Source organism: Rutidosis leptorrhynchoides, chromosome 1 (genome assembly GCF_046630445.1).
Source record: "Rutidosis leptorrhynchoides isolate AG116_Rl617_1_P2 chromosome 1, CSIRO_AGI_Rlap_v1, whole genome shotgun sequence".
NCBI lineage: Eukaryota > Viridiplantae > Streptophyta > Magnoliopsida > Asterales > Asteraceae > Rutidosis > Rutidosis leptorrhynchoides.
In genome coordinates, this window is record NC_092333.1 from 8,714,313 (window position 1) to 8,739,342 (window position 25,030).

The window sequence follows — 25,030 nt, forward strand, 5'->3', positions numbered from 1 at the left end:
AACGTAGTCGTAATAGTTGGCTCATCAAAGTTGGGTTATTTTTCATATATGCGTTTCTAAACAAATTAATGTAGCATATCCAATTTATTCACTTGTTTTAAGTAATTACTTCTATCTTATTAATATTAATATTAATATTAATATATTAATATTAATATATTAATATATTATTATAATACTAAAAGTGGTGGGGTTTTGTAGTCGTTTTGACCACCCCCAGCATATGAAACGACATTTAACAAAAATCAAACCCAAAAATGGCAAAACACCCCCCTAACTTTTGAACACCTACAAAAAATACCCGTACTCCAGGGGGGTAAAGTGTCAATTATCTAACTTAAAATAAAAAGTTCACCCCGAGACAGCCCGTATCTTTCTCCTCGCTCCGATTTAAATTTCACCAAACACTCCGTTAAACTCGAAATATTTTCATGAACAAAACGAAACTAACTACGTTCGAAACGGACACTCTTTAAAAAATGCTAACACACCGACAGCCCGTATCTTCCTGCTCGCCGCGAGTTAAATTTTTCCGACAGCACCGTCAGACTCAAAATAGCTTTATGAACAAAACGATAATAACTACGTTTGAAATAGACACTTTTTAAAAAACGCTAAACACAACGACAGCCTGTATCTTTCTGCTCCCCGCGAGTTAAATTTTTTCGCCAACACCATCAGGCTCGAAATAATTTTATCAACAAAAAGAAACTAATTACCTTTGAACCGAACAGATTTTAAAAAACAATAAAGACGACGACACCAACAACAACGCATAACACATGAGCCATTTTCCCTTTTATAAATAAAACTGCGTTAAATATGAATACGCGGACCGAAAGACCCCGCCGCATCGCGCGGGTAGGACCGAACAAGTTACTACTACAAACTACTCCGTACTAATTATTGAAAAATATCTTATTTTTGAAGAAGATTAAGCAATAATTAAAGAAGAATAGATAGATTAGTATATACTAGATGGACAAGAGTGGGGCCCAATCACCGGCCCATGAGATCACTGTTCCATTTTCTTGATTTTGACGCTACCATGATAAATTGATAATTACTCGACTTTGTCTGATAAGATTATGACTGATTATTTCGTCATTACTTAGACCAATCCATTTTGATATTTAAATCTATCTATTGTAACAAAAACAAATTATTAGTTAAATTAAATTAATTTATTAAAGTCGTAATTTTATCGTTCTTCCATACCTTATGGAACTGTATGTTGTCAATGTCTAATTGTAGATTATATTTTTTTTGTCATTTGTTTTTTTTTTTTAAAAGCAACAATTTTTTTTGTCATTTACTAATACTAATTACCTCAAAATAATTAAATATCGAAAATGATGCTTTGTGATAGGGGTGTTCATCGGTTCAGTTTTTAGTTTTTCGATTTTTTCGGTTTTGAAACTTATAAAATCAAAATCGAAACCAAAACCGAACCGAAAAACGAATTTGATTTCGGTTTGATTTCGGTTAAAATCGAAAATCACTAGAAACTAAAATCCTAACCAGCATCATTACTTACATATAAATTAGGAATAACGGTTGTGGAATTAAATTTAAGTATACATGGTATATACAATGGCGGATGATACAGGAACTTCGTTTTCTACTTCCATATCCAAACAACTTGAAAATGGTGAATCTATAAAATTTTGGAAAGACATATGATGTGGCTTCGAAAGTTTTTGCACTTTATTCCATAGGTTATACATGCTTAATTCTAATAAAGATGCTTATGTCGCGGACCGAATTTCTCACATTGGCACACCATCTTGTGGTAATTGGTCGTGGATCCGTCCTCCTAGCGGAAGGGCACTAAATGAGCTCGACGAAATTAACAATATTGTGTCTTCCATCAAACTATCCGAGAAACCCGGCAGTTTGAAATATGCTCTGGACCCATCCGACATCTACACTACTAGATCGTTAGCTCAAATTATTAACAACCTAAAACTCGAAAACCACACACTAAACTTTTCGATCTCACGCAACAAATACATCCCTCAAAAGGTTAACATTTTTGCTTGAAGAGCTGCCCAAAACAAAATACCGGTAAAGGTAGAATTAGACAAAAGAGGCATTAATCTCGATACTATCCTTTGTCCACTTTGTAACACGGACACCGAAACAATTGCTCACGCTATGGTACTTTGTCCAAAAATAGCACAAATTTGATCGCTTATACTAATTTGGTGGAATCAGTCTACCTCCTTGATCTCAAATATCGAACACGCCATAATCAATCAACAATCTTTTACTAGTTCCAATATTGGCGCCTCCTTGTGGCAAGCTACCAAACGGACCGTGTGCTACACACTTAGGAAACATAGAAACTCAAAAGTCTTCTCAAAGAAAGAATGGTCCCCCGCAACAATAATATCCGAAATTCAATCTCAAAGCTTTAGTTGGATATCCAAACGTTTGAATAGAAAGAAGCAAATCGAATGGCATCAATGGTTAATCAATCCATCTTCTTATGTTGCGGATTCCCATAATCGTGTAGGTGTCGGTTAATTACCAAATGTTGTTTGAAGATGCCGTTTAATTCCTTTCTATTTCTAGCGAGGGTTGATTAAACGAGGCGTTTGGCCGGGTAGCTTTGTTGTCGCTCTGATCGTCATTGTTATCCCCTTTCCCCCGACTTGTTCTTTCAAGTTCGTTTCTCCCTCGTTACAAATGGTTTGGTCTTTCCGGTTATCTTCACAATAAACATTACTTCCATGTAATTCGATTATCCATTGTATAGATATATAGGTCAATGTAATCACACATTTCAATATTAATAATATTTTCTTGCTTTTCAAAAAAAAAGTATACATGGTATATAACATGTTTATTGTATAATAAAAATAAAATAATAAATCAAATATAATATAAATATAAATATTACGGAGTATAAATATAAATATGTTTTAATATGTTGTTAATTTGAATTCGATTTTCGGTTAACCGAATTTAAAATTTACAAAACCGAAAACCGAATTACAAATTTGGTTTCGGTTTCGATCGATCCGAAAACCGTTTAAAATGTTCGGTTTGATTTTTTTTTTTTTTTTTGGGATTTTGAAACTTTTAAATTAAAGTCTCCATTAAACAAGAGCAATAAATTAATAAAATATTATAACTTTTGCTGTTTTATTAGTTAAATATAAATTATGGTTATATATATATATATATATATATATATATATATATATATATATATATATATATATATATATATATTAATCAAGAGTGAAGCATTTTTTTAAGGGAAGTGAGGGAGAGTAAATTTTTTTCGTTTGTTTCGAATTTTTTTTCATGCATCAAGTTTAGGTGAAAATATGAATATTTAAAAAACACACTTTGTGATGAATGTTATTATTTTGGAGGTAAAACGCTTGAAGAAAAAAATGAAAACATTCAATGCATTGAATGTTTTGATTCTAAGTTTATTTGCATCGTTTTATTTTCATCTTGTGTGAAGTATTTTTTCTTTCGAAATTTAACCCAATTTAAAGTTTGGAGTTTAGGGTTTTGTGTTTGGGGTTTAGTCCCTTGATATCGGCTAAAAAGTCACGTTTTCACCCCGGTATTAAGGCCCAAAAACAAGAAAGATTCGAACTTTATCGGCAAAATACCCTCTTCGTCGGTTAAAATTGAAGAGCAAGTAATTATGAAGACGGTGCAAAAAGAATCAAGAGAATCGGAGCTAAAACGAAGATTTTAGAGCAAAAACGGTGAAAGACAAGAAATCAAGTTACGATCCAGCGAATCAGCAAGCCAAACGGCTTGCCAAAAGGGCTGCCCAACGGCCTGTCAGTATGGTAAACGGCCTGCCATACGCCCAGATCAAACGGGCACGTTAAACGGGCTAGCCTGACAAATGGCCCCTGCAAATGGATTGCCAAACGGCCTGCCAGCCGTTTGCAGGCAAATTTCATGCTTATTTAAAGGGTCTTTGTCTTCCAACACACACTTCAATTCACTTCTTTCTCTCTCTTGTACAATATTAGTCATACTTTCAAGGTCTTCGACTCCTTGCAGGAAATCTAGAACCCGGAGAAGAACGCCGAAGATTGTACTAGGAGCGGTATGGAGTTTGAAGTTTTGTATTCGGAACTCGTTTAATCTACTGGTACTTCTATCCTTTATCTTATTATAATGTCTTTTATCATTATGTTCTGTGATGTTGTTGCCATGATTAGCGAGTAGTTATCTTTAGTGTATGCTACGATATAACCAGTTATAATGTCGAAATAGTATTATGGTTTGCGTATGTTGTTGAAATGCTTTCCGATTATGCTTTAAACTCAATCGCTTTTTCAACTAATAGAATGTAGTTATTGGCTCCGTTATTGGGAAGTCGCGAACCCCAATTCAGAGTACAATATCTGTGTCACCCCTTGATAAGAGAAGTCTATCAGATACAATGTAAGATCGACTGAGGCACACCGGTTGTAGTAAGTCTATCAAGCTTTGGATTCCGACTGAGGACTCTTTCATAGTGAAACATCTAACTAGACCCCTAGTACATTGTCGGTCCCAGACCATGCTAGCGTAGTCACTAAGCATATAAACTTCGTACGTGCATGCTGAAGCACAACGGTTGTTGTAAGCTGTACCTCTGCTATGTAAGGCCATGGAACCCGATCAGTGCTGATTAGTACACTGCACCATAACGCGGTCTCAAGCATTGCACCCCGCTTGAGGGATTCTTGGTTAATTAAGGAACTGTTTATTTAAACACATAAAGGATTGGATCGTTAGGGTAATCGAACATGTTCATGGAAGTCAACTTGACTTGGCCATGGTGTTCTTTATTGTTGAATTCTTTTAAGGGTCTAACTATCTTTTAAACCCAATCATTAACGAAAGTATTGAAACACATCACGTCCCTCGAATATGGTAAACCCTGTATTATATTATGCTTAAGAAAGTTTAGACCTTTGTGGAATGTTAATACGTCACCCAACCGAGTCGCTCAATTGGATGAGCCGTCTGAACGTGTATGCCTGTAGTCAGACTGCACGGACGTCGGGGGTAAGGGACGTTGCTGTCTATTCAGATTCTTCAAGCCTATCGCATTACCCAGTGACATGTCTTACGACAGGGGCGTTTAGGAGCAGTATAATGAATACAAGGCCTCTACCTATTCATGAGCCACCATTCCATAACCTCGGCAGAATAACTGATGAATCATAGTATGCACTTGTTTTAACCCTATTTGAATTACGAATTTTATTGAATTTACTTTATCTATCTTATAAACTAGTAAAACCCAAAATTAGGTACCCACTACTCCTTTATAACTATCTTAAGCTTTAAATATAGGTTCGATTCTACTGATATCTTAAAAATACGACTCTAGGTATGTCACACCCCCAAATATGGCCAGAGATATTTGAGACCATTCATATCATAACACATTTGTATAACGAGAACGACTCTATATGAGACGTTTTGAAATAAACCTTTATTAATAAAATAGCGGAAGCATTAAGAGTGTTTACATCAAATCCAAACTGAAATAGTAATAGTTTTAAAATGCAAAGTAAATGTAATGAAATGAAAACTCCATGCAGCAGCATTCAATTCATCAAGTAGCAGTCATAACAATCATCTTATTCGTCACCTGAGACAAAATATGCTTAAAGTGTCAACCAAAAAGGTTGAATGAAGTTCATAGGTTTATATAATATGCATTAGACCACAAGATTTAGTTTAAAGTTGATTGATACCAAATATATCAATCTAAAAGTATTGCTGCAGTTTGTAATATCGCGACTAAACGAAAGTTACCCCTTGACACCTTGTACTGTCAGTGTCGTTGAGTCATTATTATGTAACCAAAGACCAGAGGTCAAATGGTTAGAGTCGTTACTCTCAATAGGCCTACTTACAATAATTAAGTTTGCATTTCAAAGTAGCAATTAACGATATTACGGTGAGGATTTAGCATGGCAAAGCATGACAGCATAATAACAGTTGAGTACTTGTGTCTAAACGTAAAACAGTTATAAAGCAAGCATGTGTCTCACCCCAAAAGTTGTAAAATATTTAAGAAATAGTAAAAAGTGGGGCTATGAAAATCACCTCAAATAGCAGTTGAAGTATTCCACGAAAGAAACGTAACTGAAGGAAGTAAGTGACCGAGATATCAATCTAGAGGTATAATGTTTGGTCAGTAAATGTCTAACAGACAAAGAGTATGTTTATTAATATAATGAATTATATTAATAGTGACAGTCCAAAATAGGAAGGTTTCAATTTATGGAAAGTTTATAAACACGTAATCAGATAAACTTTCGATTAACAACTTCCAATTCGTAATGGCCTATTCAGGTCTAGGGGCTTGAGCTATAGGATCCTTTAAATCGAAAAATCCAAACCCTTCCATCCTAGAGTTTCGTAGGCGCCACCCGTCAAGAAATTTCAATGATAAAAAATAAATCTAATACGTTTATTTGTTTGTGAAAATATTTACTGCCCAATATTATACGAAAGTATAATATTTATCGTATATTAGAAATCGCGCGTATAGAAATACGACACTTTAAATAATTTACTTATATAATAAGTATATTATATAAGTTTGAATATATACATTAATTTATCTTAAAATTAATCTTATATTAAAAGTGTTATAAGTTTAATTAGATAGGAAATTAAATATACATGATTAGGTAAGTATTCAATTAGATTTTATATTATTATTTACTAATAATAATGTTTGATTAAGTATTGATTAATTCTTATATTATATGTATTATATATGTTTATGTTTAAAAAGAATTTATACCAATACATGCTAATTTGATAATTAATTCATTAAATATTATAATCATAATATTTATAAACTTAGTTAATTATACAAATCAGTAGGATAATTCATAAAATAATTTTTATAATTTTCGCAGCCTTATACTAGTGTAATAATCTCAGAAAAATTTTATAATTATTTTTATTACTGTTTACTATTTTATTACGAAATGTACATTGTTTTCATGTTTATTCAATATATAATTCGTAAATAATTATATATAATACTTAAAAAGTTTAAAAAAAATACTTTTGATCAGTATTATATCATACTAAAGCTAGGAAACCTATAAAAATATTTTGTTTGATTTTTATCTAATTATTATATATGTGCTTCGTATGCATATATATATATATATATATATATATATATATATATATATATATATATATATATATATATATATATATATATATATATATATATATATATATATATATATATATATATATATATATCTATATATATTCATAAATTCGTTTTTAAATTCATATAAAATATAAATTCGAATTATTATTTCATAAAAATACTTTTATAATATCCAATAAAATATAATACTAATTATAACATGTTAATATAATTAATTTCGAATTTTATAAAGAATATACAATAAATATAAATATAATCGACAAAAAAATAAAAATAGAAAGTACCTCAAATTTTATTCAAGGTTTTGAGAGAATAACTTAAGTTTTTGTTTTTGGCAAGAAAAAATGAATGAAGAGCCATGTATTTATAGGTAAAAATGGTTGGTGAAAAGAAAAAAATAAAATAAAATAAAGGTGCCAATTTTAATAAATAAAGAAAACATGTTAAAAATGTTTTTAATAAGTTTTTGGCTTTGAAAATATTTAGTCAAAATTCATGGGCTCATTATTTAAAAAAAATCTTTTTTTATAAGCTAAAAATATAAATAATGATTAAAATAACTTATCATTTAATTAATAATTATGTTACATATGGTTTTATATATAATACACATTAATATTAATATTAACTAAAGTTATTTTATATAATTAGTATAAACTTTAGTTAACAAAACGTGTCGACTAAAAATAAATATTTAATCTACGTCGAATTTAATCATATATTACGTATGGATAACAACCCTAGGGGCAAATTAATCAATTCAAGTATGAAAGGTGAGGGTTGTTATAGTACCTCCCCGTTAAAGAAAACTTCATTCCGAAGTTTCAAGTAGACTTCTCGGATGCATCGGTTGTTGAGAAGAGGTGGGGATATTTCCGTTTCATTTGGTCTTCACGTTCCCAGGTATACTCGGGGTCATGCCGTGAATTCCAACAGATCTTAACAATGGGAATGTTGCTTTGTTTCAAGAGTTTAATCTCACGATCCATAACTTCTATAGGTTCTTCGATGAAGTGCATTTTATCATCAATGCGGAGATCATCCAAAGGAATAACAAGTGTGTCATCAGCAAGACACATTTTCAGGTTCGAGATGTGAAATACGTCGTGTACGCTGCTAAGTTTAGCTGGTAGTTCTAATAGATAAGCCACGGGTCTGATCCTTTCAGTAATCTTGAAAGGTCCAATAAAACGCGGACTTAGTTTGCTTCGTTTACCAAAACGAACGACGCCTTTCCAAGGAGATACTTTCAACATAACTTTATCACCAACTTGGAATTCCAAATCTTTCCGACATTTATTAGCATAGCTCTTCTGTCGGCTACGGGTAGTTTCTAATCGTTTCTTAATCTGAACGATCTTTTCGGTTATCTCGAGTATGATTTCACGATCGGTTAACTGTCTGTCCTTTAATTCATCCTAGCACAGTGGGGATCTACATTTTCGTCCATATAAGGCCTCAAAAGGTGCAGCCTTAATACTTGAGTGGTAACGTTTGAATGGTTAGTTCACTTTGACCATCGATTTGCGGATGATAAGCAATACTCATGTCGAGTTGAGTTCCAAGAGCAGTTTGTAAGGATTTTTAGAATCTGGAAGTTAATCTACTGTCGCGATCGGATATGATTGAAATAGGAACACCATGAAGAGAGACAATTTCTTTGATATACAGTTGTGACAATCTCTCCATCTTGTCGGTTTTCTTGATCGGTAAGAAATGAGCAGATTTGGTAAGACGATCAACTATCACCCAAATAGTATCATTTCCACTAGAAGTCTTGGGCAATTTAGTAATGAAGTCCATAGTGATACCTTCCCATTTCCACTGTGGGATTTCCAGTTGTTGAAGTAAGCCAGATGGTTTCTGATGTTCGGCTTTAACCTTCAAACAAGTTAGACACTTGCTCACATATTCAGCAACGTTTGATTTCAGATGAGGCCACAAATAAAATTCTTTCACATCGTGATACATTTTACTAGAGCCTGTGTGAATAGAATACCTAGTCTTATGTGCTTCATCCAAGACTAGTTTTCGTAGATTTTCGAAGTATGGAACCCAGATTCGGTTATTGAAATACCGCATTCCGTTTTCCTTAGTTTCCATTTGTCGTACGAGACCTTCAAGTCCCTCAAGTTTGACATTTTCTTCTTTCAATGCTTCTAGTTGCGCATCGCGAATTCAAGTTGTAAGATTAGTCTTAATGACCATATTTAGAGCTCGAACTCGAATAGGTTTTTCTCGTTCTTTACGACTTAGGGCATCGGCAACGGAATTCCCTTTTTCGGGGTGATACTTGAGTTTACAATCATAATTGTTTAATAATTCAATCCATCTTTGTTGCCTCATATTCAGCTGATTTTGATCAAAGATATGTTGGAGACTTTTGTGATCGGTAAGTACCGTGAATTTGGTTCCATATAGATAATGTTTCCACAATTTTAAAGCAAATACCACAGCTCCTAATTACAGGTTGTGTGTGGTATAATTCTTTTCAAGGTTCTTAAGTTGTCTAGATGCATAGGCAATAACTTTTTGTCGTTGCATCAATACACAACCAAAACCTTGGTTCGAGGCATCACAGTAGACAATGAAATCGTCGTTTCCCTCGGGAAGAAATAAGATCGGGGCTGTAGTCAATTTTTCTTTTAGAACCTTAAATGCAGATTCTTGTTCACTTGACCATTCGAATTTCTTCCCCATGTGGGTTAATTTAGTGAGAGGTTTAGCAAGAATGGAAAATCATTCAATGAACCTTCGATAATAACCAGCAAGTCCCAAGAATTGGCGAATTTGTTTCACACTCTTAGGCGCTTCCCAGTTTTGAATAGCAGTGATTTTAGCTGGATCGACATGTATTCCTTCGCTATTAACTACATGTCTGAGAAATTGAACTGTTCGTAACCAGAATTCACACTTGGAGAACTTGGCATACAGCTGCTCATTATTTAGCAATTCTACGATTAAACATAAATGTCGTTCATGTTCTTGATCGTTCTTGGAATAGATTAAGATGTCGTCTATGAAAACAATCACAAATTTTTCAAGGTAGGGTTTGCATACACGGTTCATAAGATCCATGAATATAGCAGGTGCGTTGGTTAAACCAAAAGGCATGACAAGAAATTCATAGTGTCCATAATGAGTTCGGAAAGTAGTCTTAGAAACATCAGCTTCCTTGACTCTCAACTGTTGATAGCCCGACATGAGATTAATTTTTGACTAAATACTTAACCCTTGCAACTGGTCAAATAGGTCATCAATACGTGGAAGTGGATAACGGTTCTTGATGGTTAACTTGTTGAGTTCCCGGTAATCAATACACATCCTCAACGTGCCATCTTTCTTTTTGACAAAAAGAACGGGTGCTCCCCATGGAGATGAGCTAGGATGAATGAATCCTTTCTCTAAGAGTTCTTGTAGCTGAATGGATAATTCCTTCATTTCAGATGGAGCTAATCGGTATGGTGCCTTTGCAAAAAGTGCAACACCGGGAGTTAAATCGATTTGAAACTCGACTTGTCTTTGAGGTGGAAGTCCAGGGAGTTCCTCGGGAAAAACTTCAGGAAATTCTCTAACCACCGGAACATCTTCAATTCGTTTCTCTTCCGGTTTGACTTCCTTAACATTAGCCAAAATGGCTTGATATCCCTTCATCAGGTATTTTCGGGTTTTGATACAAGATATAATGTTGAGTTTACAACCACTCGTCTCTCCTTGTACGACTAAGGTTTCTCCATTTTCGAGAGGTACACTAATATTCTTATCATAACACATTATTCCCGCTCATAATGGTCTCAACCAATTCATTCCTACAACTACATCAAAGCTTCCTAACTCGACTGGAAACAAGTCAATCTTAAAGAGTTTATCGGCTAAGATTAAGTCACATCTTTTATAAATTTTGTATACTTTCATAACCTTCCTGTTTGCTACTTCTACGAGGCACTTAGCATTTCGGGTACTTGGTTTTTCAGTAAATAAAGTACAGAAATCAGTAGACACATAACTTCTATCAGCACCAGTATCGAATAAAATGGTAGCATAACAATTATTAACAAGGAACGTACCCATTATGACTTCATCTTCTTCACGGGCTTCTTCGATAGTCATGACAAATGCTCTTCCCTTAGCACTACCTGCTGTTGCAATCATGTTCTTAGGGCAGTTGTTTTTGTAATGCCCCTTTTCCCCACAACCGTAGCAAGTAGGCACGGTTGGACTTGTATTTGTAGTAGGCAGAACAACTTTGCAATTCTTAGTCGAGTGACCAATCTTCTTACACCTTCCACACTCAGTAGTGCACAACCCATGATGATACCTATCACAGCACTTACATAGCGGCTTTGTTCCAATATAACCACTTTTTGTAGTATCACCAACCTTTTTATTTGAATTCTGACCTGAACCTTGAGTAGGCTCAAACTTTTTTTTGTTATCGGTAGCCTTCACTTCAGTTTGTTTTTCCTTGGCATTTCTTCTCGCAGCCATAACCAGATTTTGGGTCATTAACATCGTAGCCTCAATGGTTTCTTTACCAGCAGATATAATATTCCCCTGGATTTGAGGAGGAAGACTGATTATATACTTTTCAATCTTCTTGCTCTCAGGAGTAACCATACTAGGGCATAGAGCAGCTAGCTCTAGAAATCGGTTGTTGTATTCTTCAACTTCAAGATTTTTCATTCTTAACTCCCAGAATTCGACTTTAAATTTCTGGACTTGATTCCTGGGACAATACTTGCCAGCCATCATGGTTTTTAATGTTTCCCATGGTATGGCTAGGGTAGCAGTCCATCTAACTGTACCAGCATATGTAGTCCACCAAGTTAAAGCTCCACCAGATAGAGTTCTAGTAGCATACTTGACCTTGTCAGCTTCACTGCAGTTACACAGACGAAACGCAGATTCCATCTTTTCGAACTAGCGGTTTAGTTCAATTGGTCCTTTGGTTTAGTGGTGTCTAAGAAATACAATTATACAAGGACTTGGTTGTTGAATTTTCCGAATAGTCTCCAATTATATTGGAACCAAAAGGATCCTGACTCTCTGTAGTCGGCCTGGCCACTTGGTTTGTTGAATAGTTCGTGCGAAGCTCTGTTATCAAAGTACCGGGGAATCAGTAGCAAGAACCAAAAATATATTTAACCTTAGGATAGTTAGATTACCTTAGATTAAATTAGATTACTTTAGATTAGACTACCTTAGATTAAGATTACCTTAGATTACATTATCTTAGATTACCTTAGCAATTTAGTCTATCTGCTAAAAATTAAAAACAAAAAAGGCATACCCAGTGTATGACCCAAACCCGATCTAGACCAGGACCGTTGTTTTTCGTACCTGATCCAGACGCAATAATCTCTAAAGCACGCAAGGAAGCACGAATCAAAAATCAAATGGCGTTACGCGTCACTTTAGCAGAAAATACCAAACCCTCGACTGAAGGTCGAGGAGGACAGATCAGATTTTTAGAGATTCAAGGACACTCGTTCGAGTTAAAGCATCACATCATACAGCTCATCCAGAACAGCTGTCAATTTCATGGATTACCGAATGATGATCCTAATTCTCACCTTGATAAATTCATATCTCTTTCGAACTCCTACAAACAGCCAGGGATAGGACAAGATATAGTCCGGCTATACTTGTTTCCCTATTCTCTCACTCATCATGCTCAAACATGGTTCGAAGGGCTGAAAAATGATTCCATCACGTCATGGACGGAGATGGCTACTAAATTCCTAACCAAATATTTCCCTCCTTCTAAACAAACCAAACTTAAGAATGACATCATTATCTTCAAACAAAGTTATGATGAATCTCTTTATACTGCATGGGAGCGATTCAAAACCCTGCTGAAGAAATGCCCTAATCACCAGTTAGAACGGTCCACTCAAATATGTACCTTCTACAATGGTCTTACGGTAAATCATAGGACGAAGATCGATGCAGCAGCTCAAGGAAATCTGATGAACCAAACCGCAGATGAAGCATGGGAATTGCTCGAGAACATGACAATGCATCATCATGACTGGAACAGTGGTGAAACAACTTCATCATCTGCCCTACTCTCTGCACTTAACAATCAAACGGAGGCCATCAAATCCCTCAGAGATAAGATGAAATCTCTCGCTAAACAACTCGAAGAATTGAAGACGCAGCCACAACAGGTTAACCAGACTCAGGCCTGTGTTAATTGTACCAACCCGCAACCCACTGAAGAATATCAAGTTGAGTACGAAAAACCTGACGGTTTCAGTCTGTTACGTTCAATACTCAGCTCTTCAATCAAATCCCAGATTCAATCAACAACCCAGGGTTAACCAATTTCAATGAAGCAACCAGTCTTTTCGCTATCGCTACCCACCTTATCCAGCCCAACAATCTCATTGTCCTACGATCAACCACTTCCACTCACGGGTCCACCAGTCTAGGAAAATTCCCCAAACACCCAAATTACAAAAGTAACCAACCCCACTCTCGGAGCTGATGACCAGTTGACTCAGTTCATACAAGGACAACAACAGCTAAATCAGAGAACTGCATCCATAAAAGACCAGACGGAGATACTAATGAGATTGGCTCTGCTCAAAAGTCTAGAGACGCAGCTCGGATAGTTATCACAAAGCCTTGAAACCCGACCACAAGGGAGGTTACCGAGTAATACTATCCAAAATCCCCACACAAAGGAAGCTAAACAAATGAATTCTATAATCCCAGAGGAAGAACCACGGAGAAAGTCAGCTAGGCTCAAAAACAAGTCAACATATACTCAAAAGCTGCCCCCTGTAAATCCAGTTCGTGTACCCTACCCTGGAAGGCTACAGGAAGAACCATCCAAGCTTGATTCCTTCAAACTCGATGGAAGATTTCTGGACACCATGTCCAAAATCCCCAACCAGAAGAGATACATCCGAAGGCTTATCTCTACTAAGGAGAGGATACCAGATTCAAAAAAAATTCCACTGAATGAAGAATGCTCGGCATTACTCAGAAACTCTCTACCACCAAAGCTAGGAGACACGGGCCGATTCATTTTCCCGTGTTCGATCTACCGATCTGGAAGCATTCATGCGCTAGCAGATTTAGGAGCAAGTATCAATTTAATCCCCTACTCTCTTATCAAGAGATCAGAGTTAGGAGACTTGTCACCAACTAAAATGACAATCCAACTTGCCGATCACACAATTCGATATCCTAAGGGCATAGTTGAGAATGTCTTGGTGAAAGTCGACAAATTCTTGCATCCAGACGGATCACTTTCGATGACGAGTTTTCACTACCAGCCAATGATATCGAAATGGGTGTCGAATCACAATCTGCAGACTACCCAAAAATGGAAGAAGAGGATCCCAACGAAGAAATAGAGGAAGAGGAAGAACTTGAAGAGGAAGAGGCAATGGAAAACGTAAAAGAAACTGCGATAATACCCTCTCTAAGCATTAAGCATCATGAAGAATTAATGAGGCTTGAGACGGAAGATCACAGTTTAATCATTCATTTCAAGAAGAAGACTGATAAGGTTGAGGTTAAGGATATAGAAATTAACCCTGCAAGTGTCGAAGTAAAGAACCAGAATACTGAATAATCCCGTTCATCAAATGAATCTTCAGATGACTATTATATCGATGATGACGAGGAAGAGCAACATGAAGACATTCTGGATAACTCACACTCTCCAACCGAACCAGATCAAGGAGAGCCGGACTCTTCTACAGTTCGGATTCCGGTCATATCTACACACGCCGACATGATAACTTTCATCAAAGACACCGATAAATTTGAAAATATTCTCGAAGCCATCCGTAAATCAACAATTGATTTCACACTACGCTTAACGGAACGAATCATGGTTATCCGAGAATCCCAAGAGAAGACAATGATGTTGAAATCCTAGAAGAGCGCATTCAAGAATTTATCAATACCCTTCACGATCATATCTACCGCGAAGAAAGGCAATGAGAGCACAATTCAGTGGTCCGCACTATCCTTGAGACAAGATTCTGTCGAGATCATAAGGTCATTTACTCTAAGGTTTACAACGCCTTAGCCAGATCTGCACTTCCTTTCTCAGCAAACCAACGAGCACTACTGACTCTCATCCGGAAGCATATGGATCTTTCCACCGGACGCTCGACCTATCACTCTGATTTGCAAATGATCGAGGATATTCACAGCCTTTTTGCTCTTTTGGAAAAAGGTAATTTCGAAAGCACATCAGACAGGCTAGTGATTTAAGTAACAATTGATCACCACGCAGATCTGATTATCAAAGAGTTGCGAGACGCAATTACAGAAGAAGTACGATGCAACAATCCGTTCTCTCATCTTGAACCAGACCGAGTCAACATTTCCACCTACGTTACAAATATAGCACGTATCTTCCACAAATCCACGGATCCAAATTTCACATTTAAATCCGAATGTCGGGAGATATACTCAAAGACGGTGACATTGATGCTAGGGTCATGATTGCTTTTCACTTCTTTTCAGCTTCGCGTTTTAACCAATCTGTGCAAAGCTACAGACACTTACTGTGGAGATCACCATTCCAAAGGTTTCAAAATACCGAAGATACAGTTTCTAACATTCTTTGAAGACCTTCGAAATGAGCATCCTATCAGAGAGATAATCACCACAAGCACTGCCACTATGATTGACATTCATGGATCAACCAGCAGAGCCGTGGACCATATTCTCATCGGAATTCAAGATTTAACACGAGCCAAAACTGCACACTACCTATCTTTCAGAAGATTTTCAAGAGAAGTACCGGATCTTCTACCACTTTTGATCCGACACTTTCTCAGGATTTTGTGATGCCCCGTACAAAATCAATGTGTACGGATCATCAACAACAGGTCCATTACACGATATAATACTACATGCTGTTTCAAAACAAGTTTTGCATTCATAAAAGGGTAACATTTTTACCAACGTCAAATGTTTTACAAAGGATAACGTGCTTCTATGAATATAAAGCATTAGTACGTGACACAAAGGTCATTACAAATCCATTGTTCAAATGTAGCATAAGTTGTGAATGCAAAGTAAAAGTTCTATGATTGAGACATCTCTAAACAATGCAGCAGAAGTCTAACACAGCAAGTCTGTAACAGTAAGTCTATAACATCAAGACTATAAAAGCAAGTCTAACATCAACGTCTAAGCACCTGAGAAATACATGCTTAAAAATGTCAACACGAATGTTGGTGAGCTATAGTTTGTTTGTAATCAGTAATGTAATGTAGACCACGAGATTTCAGTGCTTCAAGCAGTATTTCAAATCAGTATTTCAAATCAGTAAATCAAAATAGTATGATAAAGTATATGCTTATCTGTGGGCACCCGGTAACTAACTTAACATAATAATAATACCCCCTAAAAGTACACTTGGCGAGTGTGTATGTTCTCGAAGTATCAAACACCCGTTAAATGCTAGCGCGACTAGCCCAAGTGGGGATGTCAAACCCTATGGATCCATATCTAATATTCGCGTTCACCGGTTCAAAAACCAATGATTAAACGTTACCGTGCTAAGGGGAATCTTTGTGCCGTTATATCACCCACACATATATAAAGTTTAAATACTCGTGTCTAGTATGTAAAAACATAAAAAGCGCTTGTATTCTCAGTCCCAAAAATAGTTAAAGTAAAAAGGGAGCTATAACTCACAGTCAAAGTGCAGTAAAGTCGATACGAAAAAGTAGGCAAGTAGTAAGTCGGTCCGAAAGGTCATCAACCTAGGTCAAAGGTTACTAAGTCAGTAAATTGTCCCAAAAGGTTTAAAAATGAGTAAATTAAGTCTTAAGTATCATCATCATCATCATCATCATTCGTAAAAGATAAAGTAAGTTTTCAACAAGAATAAAGATCGAAAAAAAGGCTGACTTCGAACAGCTGTTACGACCTCTATACAAGCCAAAAAGACGCGTGGTCAGTGGCCAAGGCTCTGTATGTGAGTCCTCTAACCGATATCCAATTTTTAAATCCTAACTCGATGTCGTTTGACCGACGTGACGGTTCAAGCGCGAGTAGGTCAGAATTTTCAGCACGTCGTTACAAAGGCGTAGTGATTTTCGGAAGGCTATAAATCCTAAACCGTATATCGGATTTAGGCGAGTCTTAAACGAAAAGTCATCTGCTCAAACCAAACTATCTGGAAATCAGCTTTTCCAAAAGCCCAGGAGTCTGATCAGACCTTGAAAAACAGAAAACAAATGCTCCGGTGGGTTTCTTGGTGTTTGATGCTCATCAAGGTTCTCATCCTTGATGCGTATAAGCCTCAAGTGTACAACTCTTGGTGTTTTAGCATAACTTTAACCAAGGTTTAACCATCAACACACAAAGTCAAGACTAAGAAATAAAATACAACTCATCTAAGAGTTTGAGCAAGATGATGAACCAAAGTTACATCAAATTCTTAGTTTGACACAAGTACAAGTTCTATTAAGCTATATACTTTGGTATCAAACTAAATAAGCAAGACCTTAAGCTATAGAACTTAGATCTTAGCTAAATATGAAAGACCTTAGACTAGAAAGTCTAGATCTTATGTTCTTGGTGAAACCCTAAGTTATAGACTTAGACATTCAACTTTTACAACACCATAAGTTATGAAACTTAGATTTTGTAAAGAAAAATGAATGTAAGTTTATGAGCTTTTGTTTAAACAAAGTAGAAGACCATAAGTTACATAACTTAGATCAAACACAATAACAAAACCCTAAGCTAAAAAGCTCGGATTTCTTTACAACATTTATGAGACTTCAAGCTAGTAAGCTTGTATCTTTTATTTAATAAAAACACAAATTACAAACTTAAAGTAAAACAAATTAAAGAAGATCATAAGTTCATGAACTTGATCTTTCAACCAACTTTTTGTGGAAACCTCAAGCTAGAAAGCTTGGATTTCTAATTTTCTTGAAGATCCTTAAAGTAAAAGTTTAGATCTACAAGTTACATGAAGATCATAAACATAGGTTTTGATCTTTTAACATAAATAAAGAGATCTTAAGTTATAAAACTTAGATCTAACAGGATAATGAAGATTCAAAGCTAAAAAGCATGAATCTTTCATGTTCTTGAAGACTTTTCAAAACAAAGTTTGAATCTACAAGAGTTATGAAGATTCAAGTTACAAAACTTGAATCTTTGATCCTAATGATGATGATTTACGAATTAGAGAAAGAAAAAGAAGAAGAAACATTCAAGAAACTTACACTTTTTATCAAGTATTTTAGAGAGAAAAGTTAGAGAGAAAACTAGGGAGAAAACTTAGAAAGAAAATGTGTGTGTGTGTTTTGAGAGAACAAAGTGAGGTTTTTTTTAAAAATGGAATAGTGGTGGGGGTTTTCAAATGCCGACGGTTTAGGGGTGTTTGGGGGGGGGGGGGACCATTTGCTTTTCATGGTGGTGGTACATGGTGATGTTGGGATGTTGGGTGGCATGGGATATTAAGTTAAAAACTTGTAAGTAGTAGTACACAAGCATGCTTAATCCTTGTCTTATATTCTAATGGGTTTTGTCTCATGTAGTAATGGGCTACCTAGTCCATTAATTAGTCCACTAAGTGAGTCCATCACTTGAGTAGGTTGGGCCATGGAAGTCCATTAAGGTAAAAGTCCATTAAGACTAACTAGTAAGCATTAGTAAACACTAAGCGCAATTAAGGAACCAACGAGCCAAGTAATTGTCATTAATAAATACCAATTACGATTAAGTAGTCATAACGCTCCAATTATGACAAAAGTTTAACGTGTACAAAGTACATAGCTCGTTTTAAACGATAAGTGACACTAACGGTCATAAATGCATTCGAGGATCAAGTTAAGTAACCAAGTACTTAATAACACGTTGTAAGGCATTACGAAAGTAATTAACATAAATAACGATCCCAGAATATAATCTAACTCAGTACACACAAATACGCAGTTTCGTGAAAGTATAAAATATAATTATAAGTCGAAAAAGTCGGGTCGTTACAGATTTACCCGCCAAGACTCACATTCCCTCTAGAAGACCAAGAGTACAACCACCAGCGAGGAATGTTTGCTTTTTAAGCATCACTACGGTCGAGCCAACAACCTTAAACAAAAGCGCTTATCGGGAGGCAACCCATGCAATAAAGTAGAGTAGAAGAATAAAGAATGACAAATGAGCCGATCAATAAAGGACACAAGGATTAAAACCCAGCTAGCATCTTCATAAGCAACATCTGCTAGGGGTACTTCTTTCTTCCCGTTACTAGCTCAAACTTTAAAACTATGCCACATCCTAGCTTATCACTAAGTGTGGGATGCCAACCCAAATAAACACAAGACAAATACTCCCAATTCTTCAAAGTGTGGGATACACTAGGAACATTGAGGACAATGTTCGTCTAAGTGTGGGATGTTGGTATAATCTTTTATGCTATATTAAAATAACCCATTACGAAGATTCCAAGTTCTTAAGCCGAATTTCAAAAAATTTTAACAAAAGAAAGCCTTTCCGAAAAAGTATTTTTGAAAACCTAAAACGTTTGTAAATAAAAGTAAGGCTTAAGTAGGATGGAAATCTTGTTAGGATAAACCAAACCTCTAATAGAGCATTGCATGACTAAGGCATTATCGACCAAATTAATTATGGTGAGGCACCCAAATAAGACCAGCATTCATCTTTAATGTTTTACTGTTTCTGTTAAGAGTGCCGATATATGTGCTCAGAATCAAAACTTGCTCTAGATCTACATTTCCAAAGCAGCGCACCTCCACTACTTCTACTTCACCACCACATTCACATCATCTTTACTATCACTCAAAAAATTCAGAAATGAGATTCCTTCTGAAAACCCGATGTTATAAGCCTCTCAAGTATCATGACAAAGGTCTTGAAAAAGTTTATAGTCAAAAAGTTTCTCGAGATGAAATCTTTAAAAAATTAATAAAAATCATAATTTTCAAAGTTCTTAAAAAAGGAGCAAAACTTATAAAGAGAAACGCCGAAGAGGAACTTGACCAAAAATGATTGTCAAGTGAAGAAAAGTTCAAAAGTGCTTCTCAAAAATATCAGCACTACTATCTATCTTAAATTCCGAATAAAAGTCTGCATAAATACTATATTACCCCTTTCTCTCACCCCTCAAAAACAAGTTCACTACCACTCCAAAATTCCCTTCCATCATTGACAAATGACCTAGAAGCTATTGTTACTACCGTTCTCACATTAGTAGCAAGGATTTGAGTCTTTATCAAGCCTATGACGATGGGTACATCATGACTTGCTATGAGTGAATTCATTTCTTAGATCTATAGAGAACCATAAACACTTGTGTGATTTGAATGACCCGTGAAAGCTAGCCTAAGTCATGTAACCTCCTCGCATGCTTGAAGATATAGTTTTAATCCTAACATAGATAACTAATCTTACTTTTCGCTCTTATAATAAACTCTTATAATAAAAAGCAAACCACTTAGGCTATTAGAAAAGCTTTGAAAAGATTTCTCAAGGTAAAAATAAGAGTTTGCTTGAGGACAAGCAAAGTCTAAGTGTGGGATATTTGATATCGGCTAAAAAGTCACGTTTTCACCCCGGTATTAAGGCCCAAAAAGAAGAAAGATTCGAACTCTATTAGCAAAATACCCGCTCGTCGGTTAAAATTAAAGAGAAAGTAATTACGAAGATGGTGCAAAAAGAATCAAGAGAATCAGAGCTAAAACGAAGATTCTAGAGCGAAAACGGTGAAAGACAAGAAATAAAGTTACGATCCAGCGAATCAGCAAGCCAAACGACTTGCCAAATGGGCTTCCAAACGGCCTACCATTATGGCAAACGGCCTGCCATACACCCAAATCAAATGGGCACGTTAAAATTGGCTGGCCTGGTGATAACGCCAAAATCATACATGTTTATTGTCGTTATTTCTATCTAATTCTGTATCTATTTTGTATGTAATTGTTGTACTTGTGTATTGTAACAAGTTAAATGTGTGTATAATCCGTTGCGAGTGTTGAAGCGGAGATTTATCGAAAACATTGCTGATTTTAGAAGATTCTGCGCACTTGCACCGTTTTGGCCATAACTCGGTCATACGGACTCGAAAAAAGGTGAATCCGGAGCCCAGACGTCCGTAACGCAGAGCACTACAACTTTCAATTAGACATTTCCTCATTTTACTCAAGGGATTCGGCGCATCTGAAAGGGATGCGGCGCATCTGTGCAGTTTTCTTGTTCGAAAGTATTAAATGCGGCGTTTCAGAGGTATATGGCGCATCAGTAAGGTCAGATGCGGCGCATGTGGGTATAAAACGTCAAAAATGAGCTGGAAATGACCTGTACGTGAGCTGGGTGGTAGGTGAGAAGGTGATGCAGCGCATCACAAAGAGATACGGCTCATCGGAGGCTGAAATACCTACTTTTCTTGCTATTTAAAGGGTCTAAACTCATTCTAAACATACACCACAATAGAGATCAGTTCTAGTCTGAGAAGGGGGCTTCCCCCGACCATTCTAAAGGGTTCTTCACCCTTTTGAGCATCAAGATTGAAGAAGGGATCATACGCTACGATAGGTACTATCGGTTTCATTTATTTTAGTGATAAGATTATGAATTCCTATTGTTTTGATTGTATCGTTGTAACCTTCATTATTATGATTGGATAAAGCCTTGTGTGTTTACTTTAATATAAGATTTATGGTTTGGGTTTGTTCTATCTTTTAATGTTATTTAAATTAATATGATGTTTGATTGATTAAATTACCATGTCCAACCAAAAGAACCATAGTTATGCTAGTTTGGTACTTTCCTTCAATTACATAGATTGTTAACTACATGTGACACTAGGAACACAATCTATGCTTCAATACTTTTAGTAATCCAGACGGGTAAACATATACTTAATTGACGAGTTTGCTATATGTTTAGATCGGTAATTGAATAGGTACTAGAACTACATAATCATGAATTTACCTCAAGTGATTGTTGTAATTTAGGTTTTACGTGAGTTTAACCGGGTTGGGTCTAATTAATCTAATCAATCTAAATCAATTATGTTCTTCCACAGATCCATTGTTGTAAATATCCATTTACTCTAGTTTAATTATACAAGTTATGAATTAGTTTATGTGAGTTTATCAATGTTCATGGCTTGTACTTCAACACTTAGTGATTTAGACATCTACATGTGAGTGTAGGATGGTAATTGAATGGTAACAAGATTTCACAATCGTGTAGTTTATTTAGAGTGATCTTAATAAACTAGGTTTTATGTGAATTCAACCAAGGAAGAGTCTTATTGATTAAACATAGGTAAAGAAGAACTAATGACAAGGTTTATGTTAATTTACTAAGTTTATAGTTCTCGGTTTATAGATATTGTGAGATTGATATGAACCATTTACTTGTAACTACAAAATAACGGGTTTAAGTATAAAAGAACAATCCCTATCATTTCTCAAGCATTGAAGTAAACAACGCCTTCTCATCCTTGTTATTTATTTCATTTTATTTCCCGTTTGTTACTTAAAATTCTACAATTAAAACTCCCTCTTTAGAATAATTAATCGTTTAAAGTCCTTAAAACAAACTTCTCCCTGTGGATCGAACTGGTCAATTTACTTGCTAGTTACTGCATGATTGGGTTTTAGTTGCCTGTATTATGTGTTAATTATTAAGCATATTGTGTACATTTTAAAGGTTACGTCTTGACACATCAACTTTTTGGCGCCGCTGCCGGGGAGCGGTTTTGTTAAAAGATTTTAATAAACTTTGAAATTATTCGATCCTTTTGTAGGAACTCAATTCCTAGAAAAGTTACTTTTTATTGTAAGCTTGTGTTTTTGCAATTGGTTTGTTTGTGGTGTTGTGATTGCAGGATAGGTATTGATGCATGAATCTACGTTCTTCCAACTCTAATTTAATTCCTTCATATCCTGAACCTGAAAGAGAACTTCATGAACGCCTAAGAGCTCAAGAAGTAGAATCTCTTGCTTAGGGTTTAGAATCACTTTCATTGGATTCTAACTCTGAACCAGTTATTCAACCAGTCATAGAGCCAGTTATTAAAGATGAGGAAGAGATGACTGCTACAAATCAAACGATGGATGCATTAATGAAGGCAACAAGGACAGGTTAAGGCCACGCAATTATTCAACCTACGATGACTGACGGATTTGAAATAAAGGGTCAATTTCTCCACATGGTGACTAATACATGCCAATTCGGTGGAGCTCCAAATGAGGATGCTAACGAGCATCTTCGTAAGTTTGTAAGCATTTGCAAGCTATTCAAGATCAAGGATGTCAATGATGATGTCGCATGTTTAAAAATCTTTCCATGGTCACTAAAGGATGATGAAAGAGATTGGCTAGACTCATTACCAGAAGGTTATATTGAAGATTGGAATGATATGATGGACAAGTTTTTGTCAGAATTCTTCCCTGCTTCAAAAGCAGCAAAGTTGCAAAGTGATATAAATCACTTCAAGCAAAAGCCTAATGAGACTCTTTATGAAGCTTGGACCCGATTCAATAAAATGCTTAGGGTATGTCCTCAACACGGGTTGAATACATTCCAAAAGGTCCAAATATTCTATAAAGGAGTCAATGTGGCTACTCGAAAGGATATTGATGTTGCAGCAGGAGGATCAATCATGAAAAAAATGCCCGAAGAAGCTCACAGAATCATTGCCGATATAGCAGCACATTCTCATAATTGGCATCAAGATATGGAGTTCTCTAGATCAACCACGGTTGCTAGTATTGAAAGCAACGATGAAATCGCTGCTTTAAAAGTTCAATTGGCAAATCAAGGAAGGCAAATTGAGAAGATGACAAAAGAAATGCATGCTATCAAGGTAGGGTGTGAATTATGCCAAGGTCCCCATCTTACTAGAGATTGCGACAAAACGACAATGGAAGAGCAATCAAATTTTTTAGGTTACTTGCGTAAAGGTGAAATGAATTTTGATGACTTTTCGGCGGTTGAACCAATGAACCGGAAATATCCTCCTGTCAACAGTTATCAAATAGGAGGACCTTCAGGTTCAAACAACAATTACCACGAAGGAAATTCAGGTTACCAAAATAACCAGAATTTCCCAAATCAAAGTCAAAGAAATGCACCACCGGGTTACAATCACCTAAACAACCGTAATCAACCTCCACGAAATTACCAAAATAATTTTCAACACAATCAACCACAACCACAACCACAAGCACATGTACAATCACAACCCGAGAAGAAATCCGGTTTAGAAGATCTTTTGAGAGATTTTATTGTTAAACACGAGCAAAATGCGGAACTTCAAACTCAACAAATTCGAAATCAACAAGCTACGATTCAGAATTTAGAAAGAGATGTTGGAAGGATGTCACAGTTATTAGCAGAGAGGCCGCCTGGAGCTCTCCCCTCAAATACTCAAGTGAATCCCAACAAAAATCAAACAAGGAATGAGCATGTAAATGCTATAACTACTAGAAGTGGTTTAACTATTAACCCGGAGACCCCTAAGTCCCCGGAAGTTCCTTTGTCTCCTTCTGTTTTACAGGTACCCGTTGATGTAGATGAACATGTTGAAAAAGAACAAGAGAAAGATGATCCACCAGAGATCATATCGAAGAAAAGTGAAGAACCACTAGTAAAGGTGTACAAGGCACCTATTCCATACCCAAAAGCATTGAAGAAAGACAGACTCGCAAGCCAATATCAGAAATTTGCGGATATGATCAAGCAAATCAGCATTAACATGCCACTCGCGGAGGTTCTTAAGGGTATGCCCCATTACAAGAAGTTTTTGAAAGATCTCATATCCTCGAAGGGTATATACCACGAAGTTTCTGCCACATTTCTCCATGAGGAGTGTTC

At 35.9% G+C, this 25,030-nt stretch overlaps 1 protein-coding gene and 1 non-coding gene across 2 annotated transcripts; both read right to left on the reverse strand.

Moving 5' to 3' along the window:
* Positions 1-10,969: 10,969 nt before the first annotated feature.
* Positions 10,970-12,097, reverse strand: LOC139902202 (uncharacterized). The gene has a single exon (XM_071884866.1). The coding sequence runs from the start codon at positions 12,095-12,097 to the stop codon at positions 10,970-10,972; it is 1,128 nt and encodes a 375-aa protein (XP_071740967.1).
* Positions 12,098-12,961: 864 nt separating this feature from the next.
* LOC139886835 (small nucleolar RNA R71) lies at positions 12,962-13,067 on the reverse strand. The gene has a single exon (XR_011772696.1). It is a non-coding gene; the product is annotated as a small nucleolar RNA R71 (small nucleolar RNA).
* Positions 13,068-25,030: the final 11,963 nt, after the last annotated feature.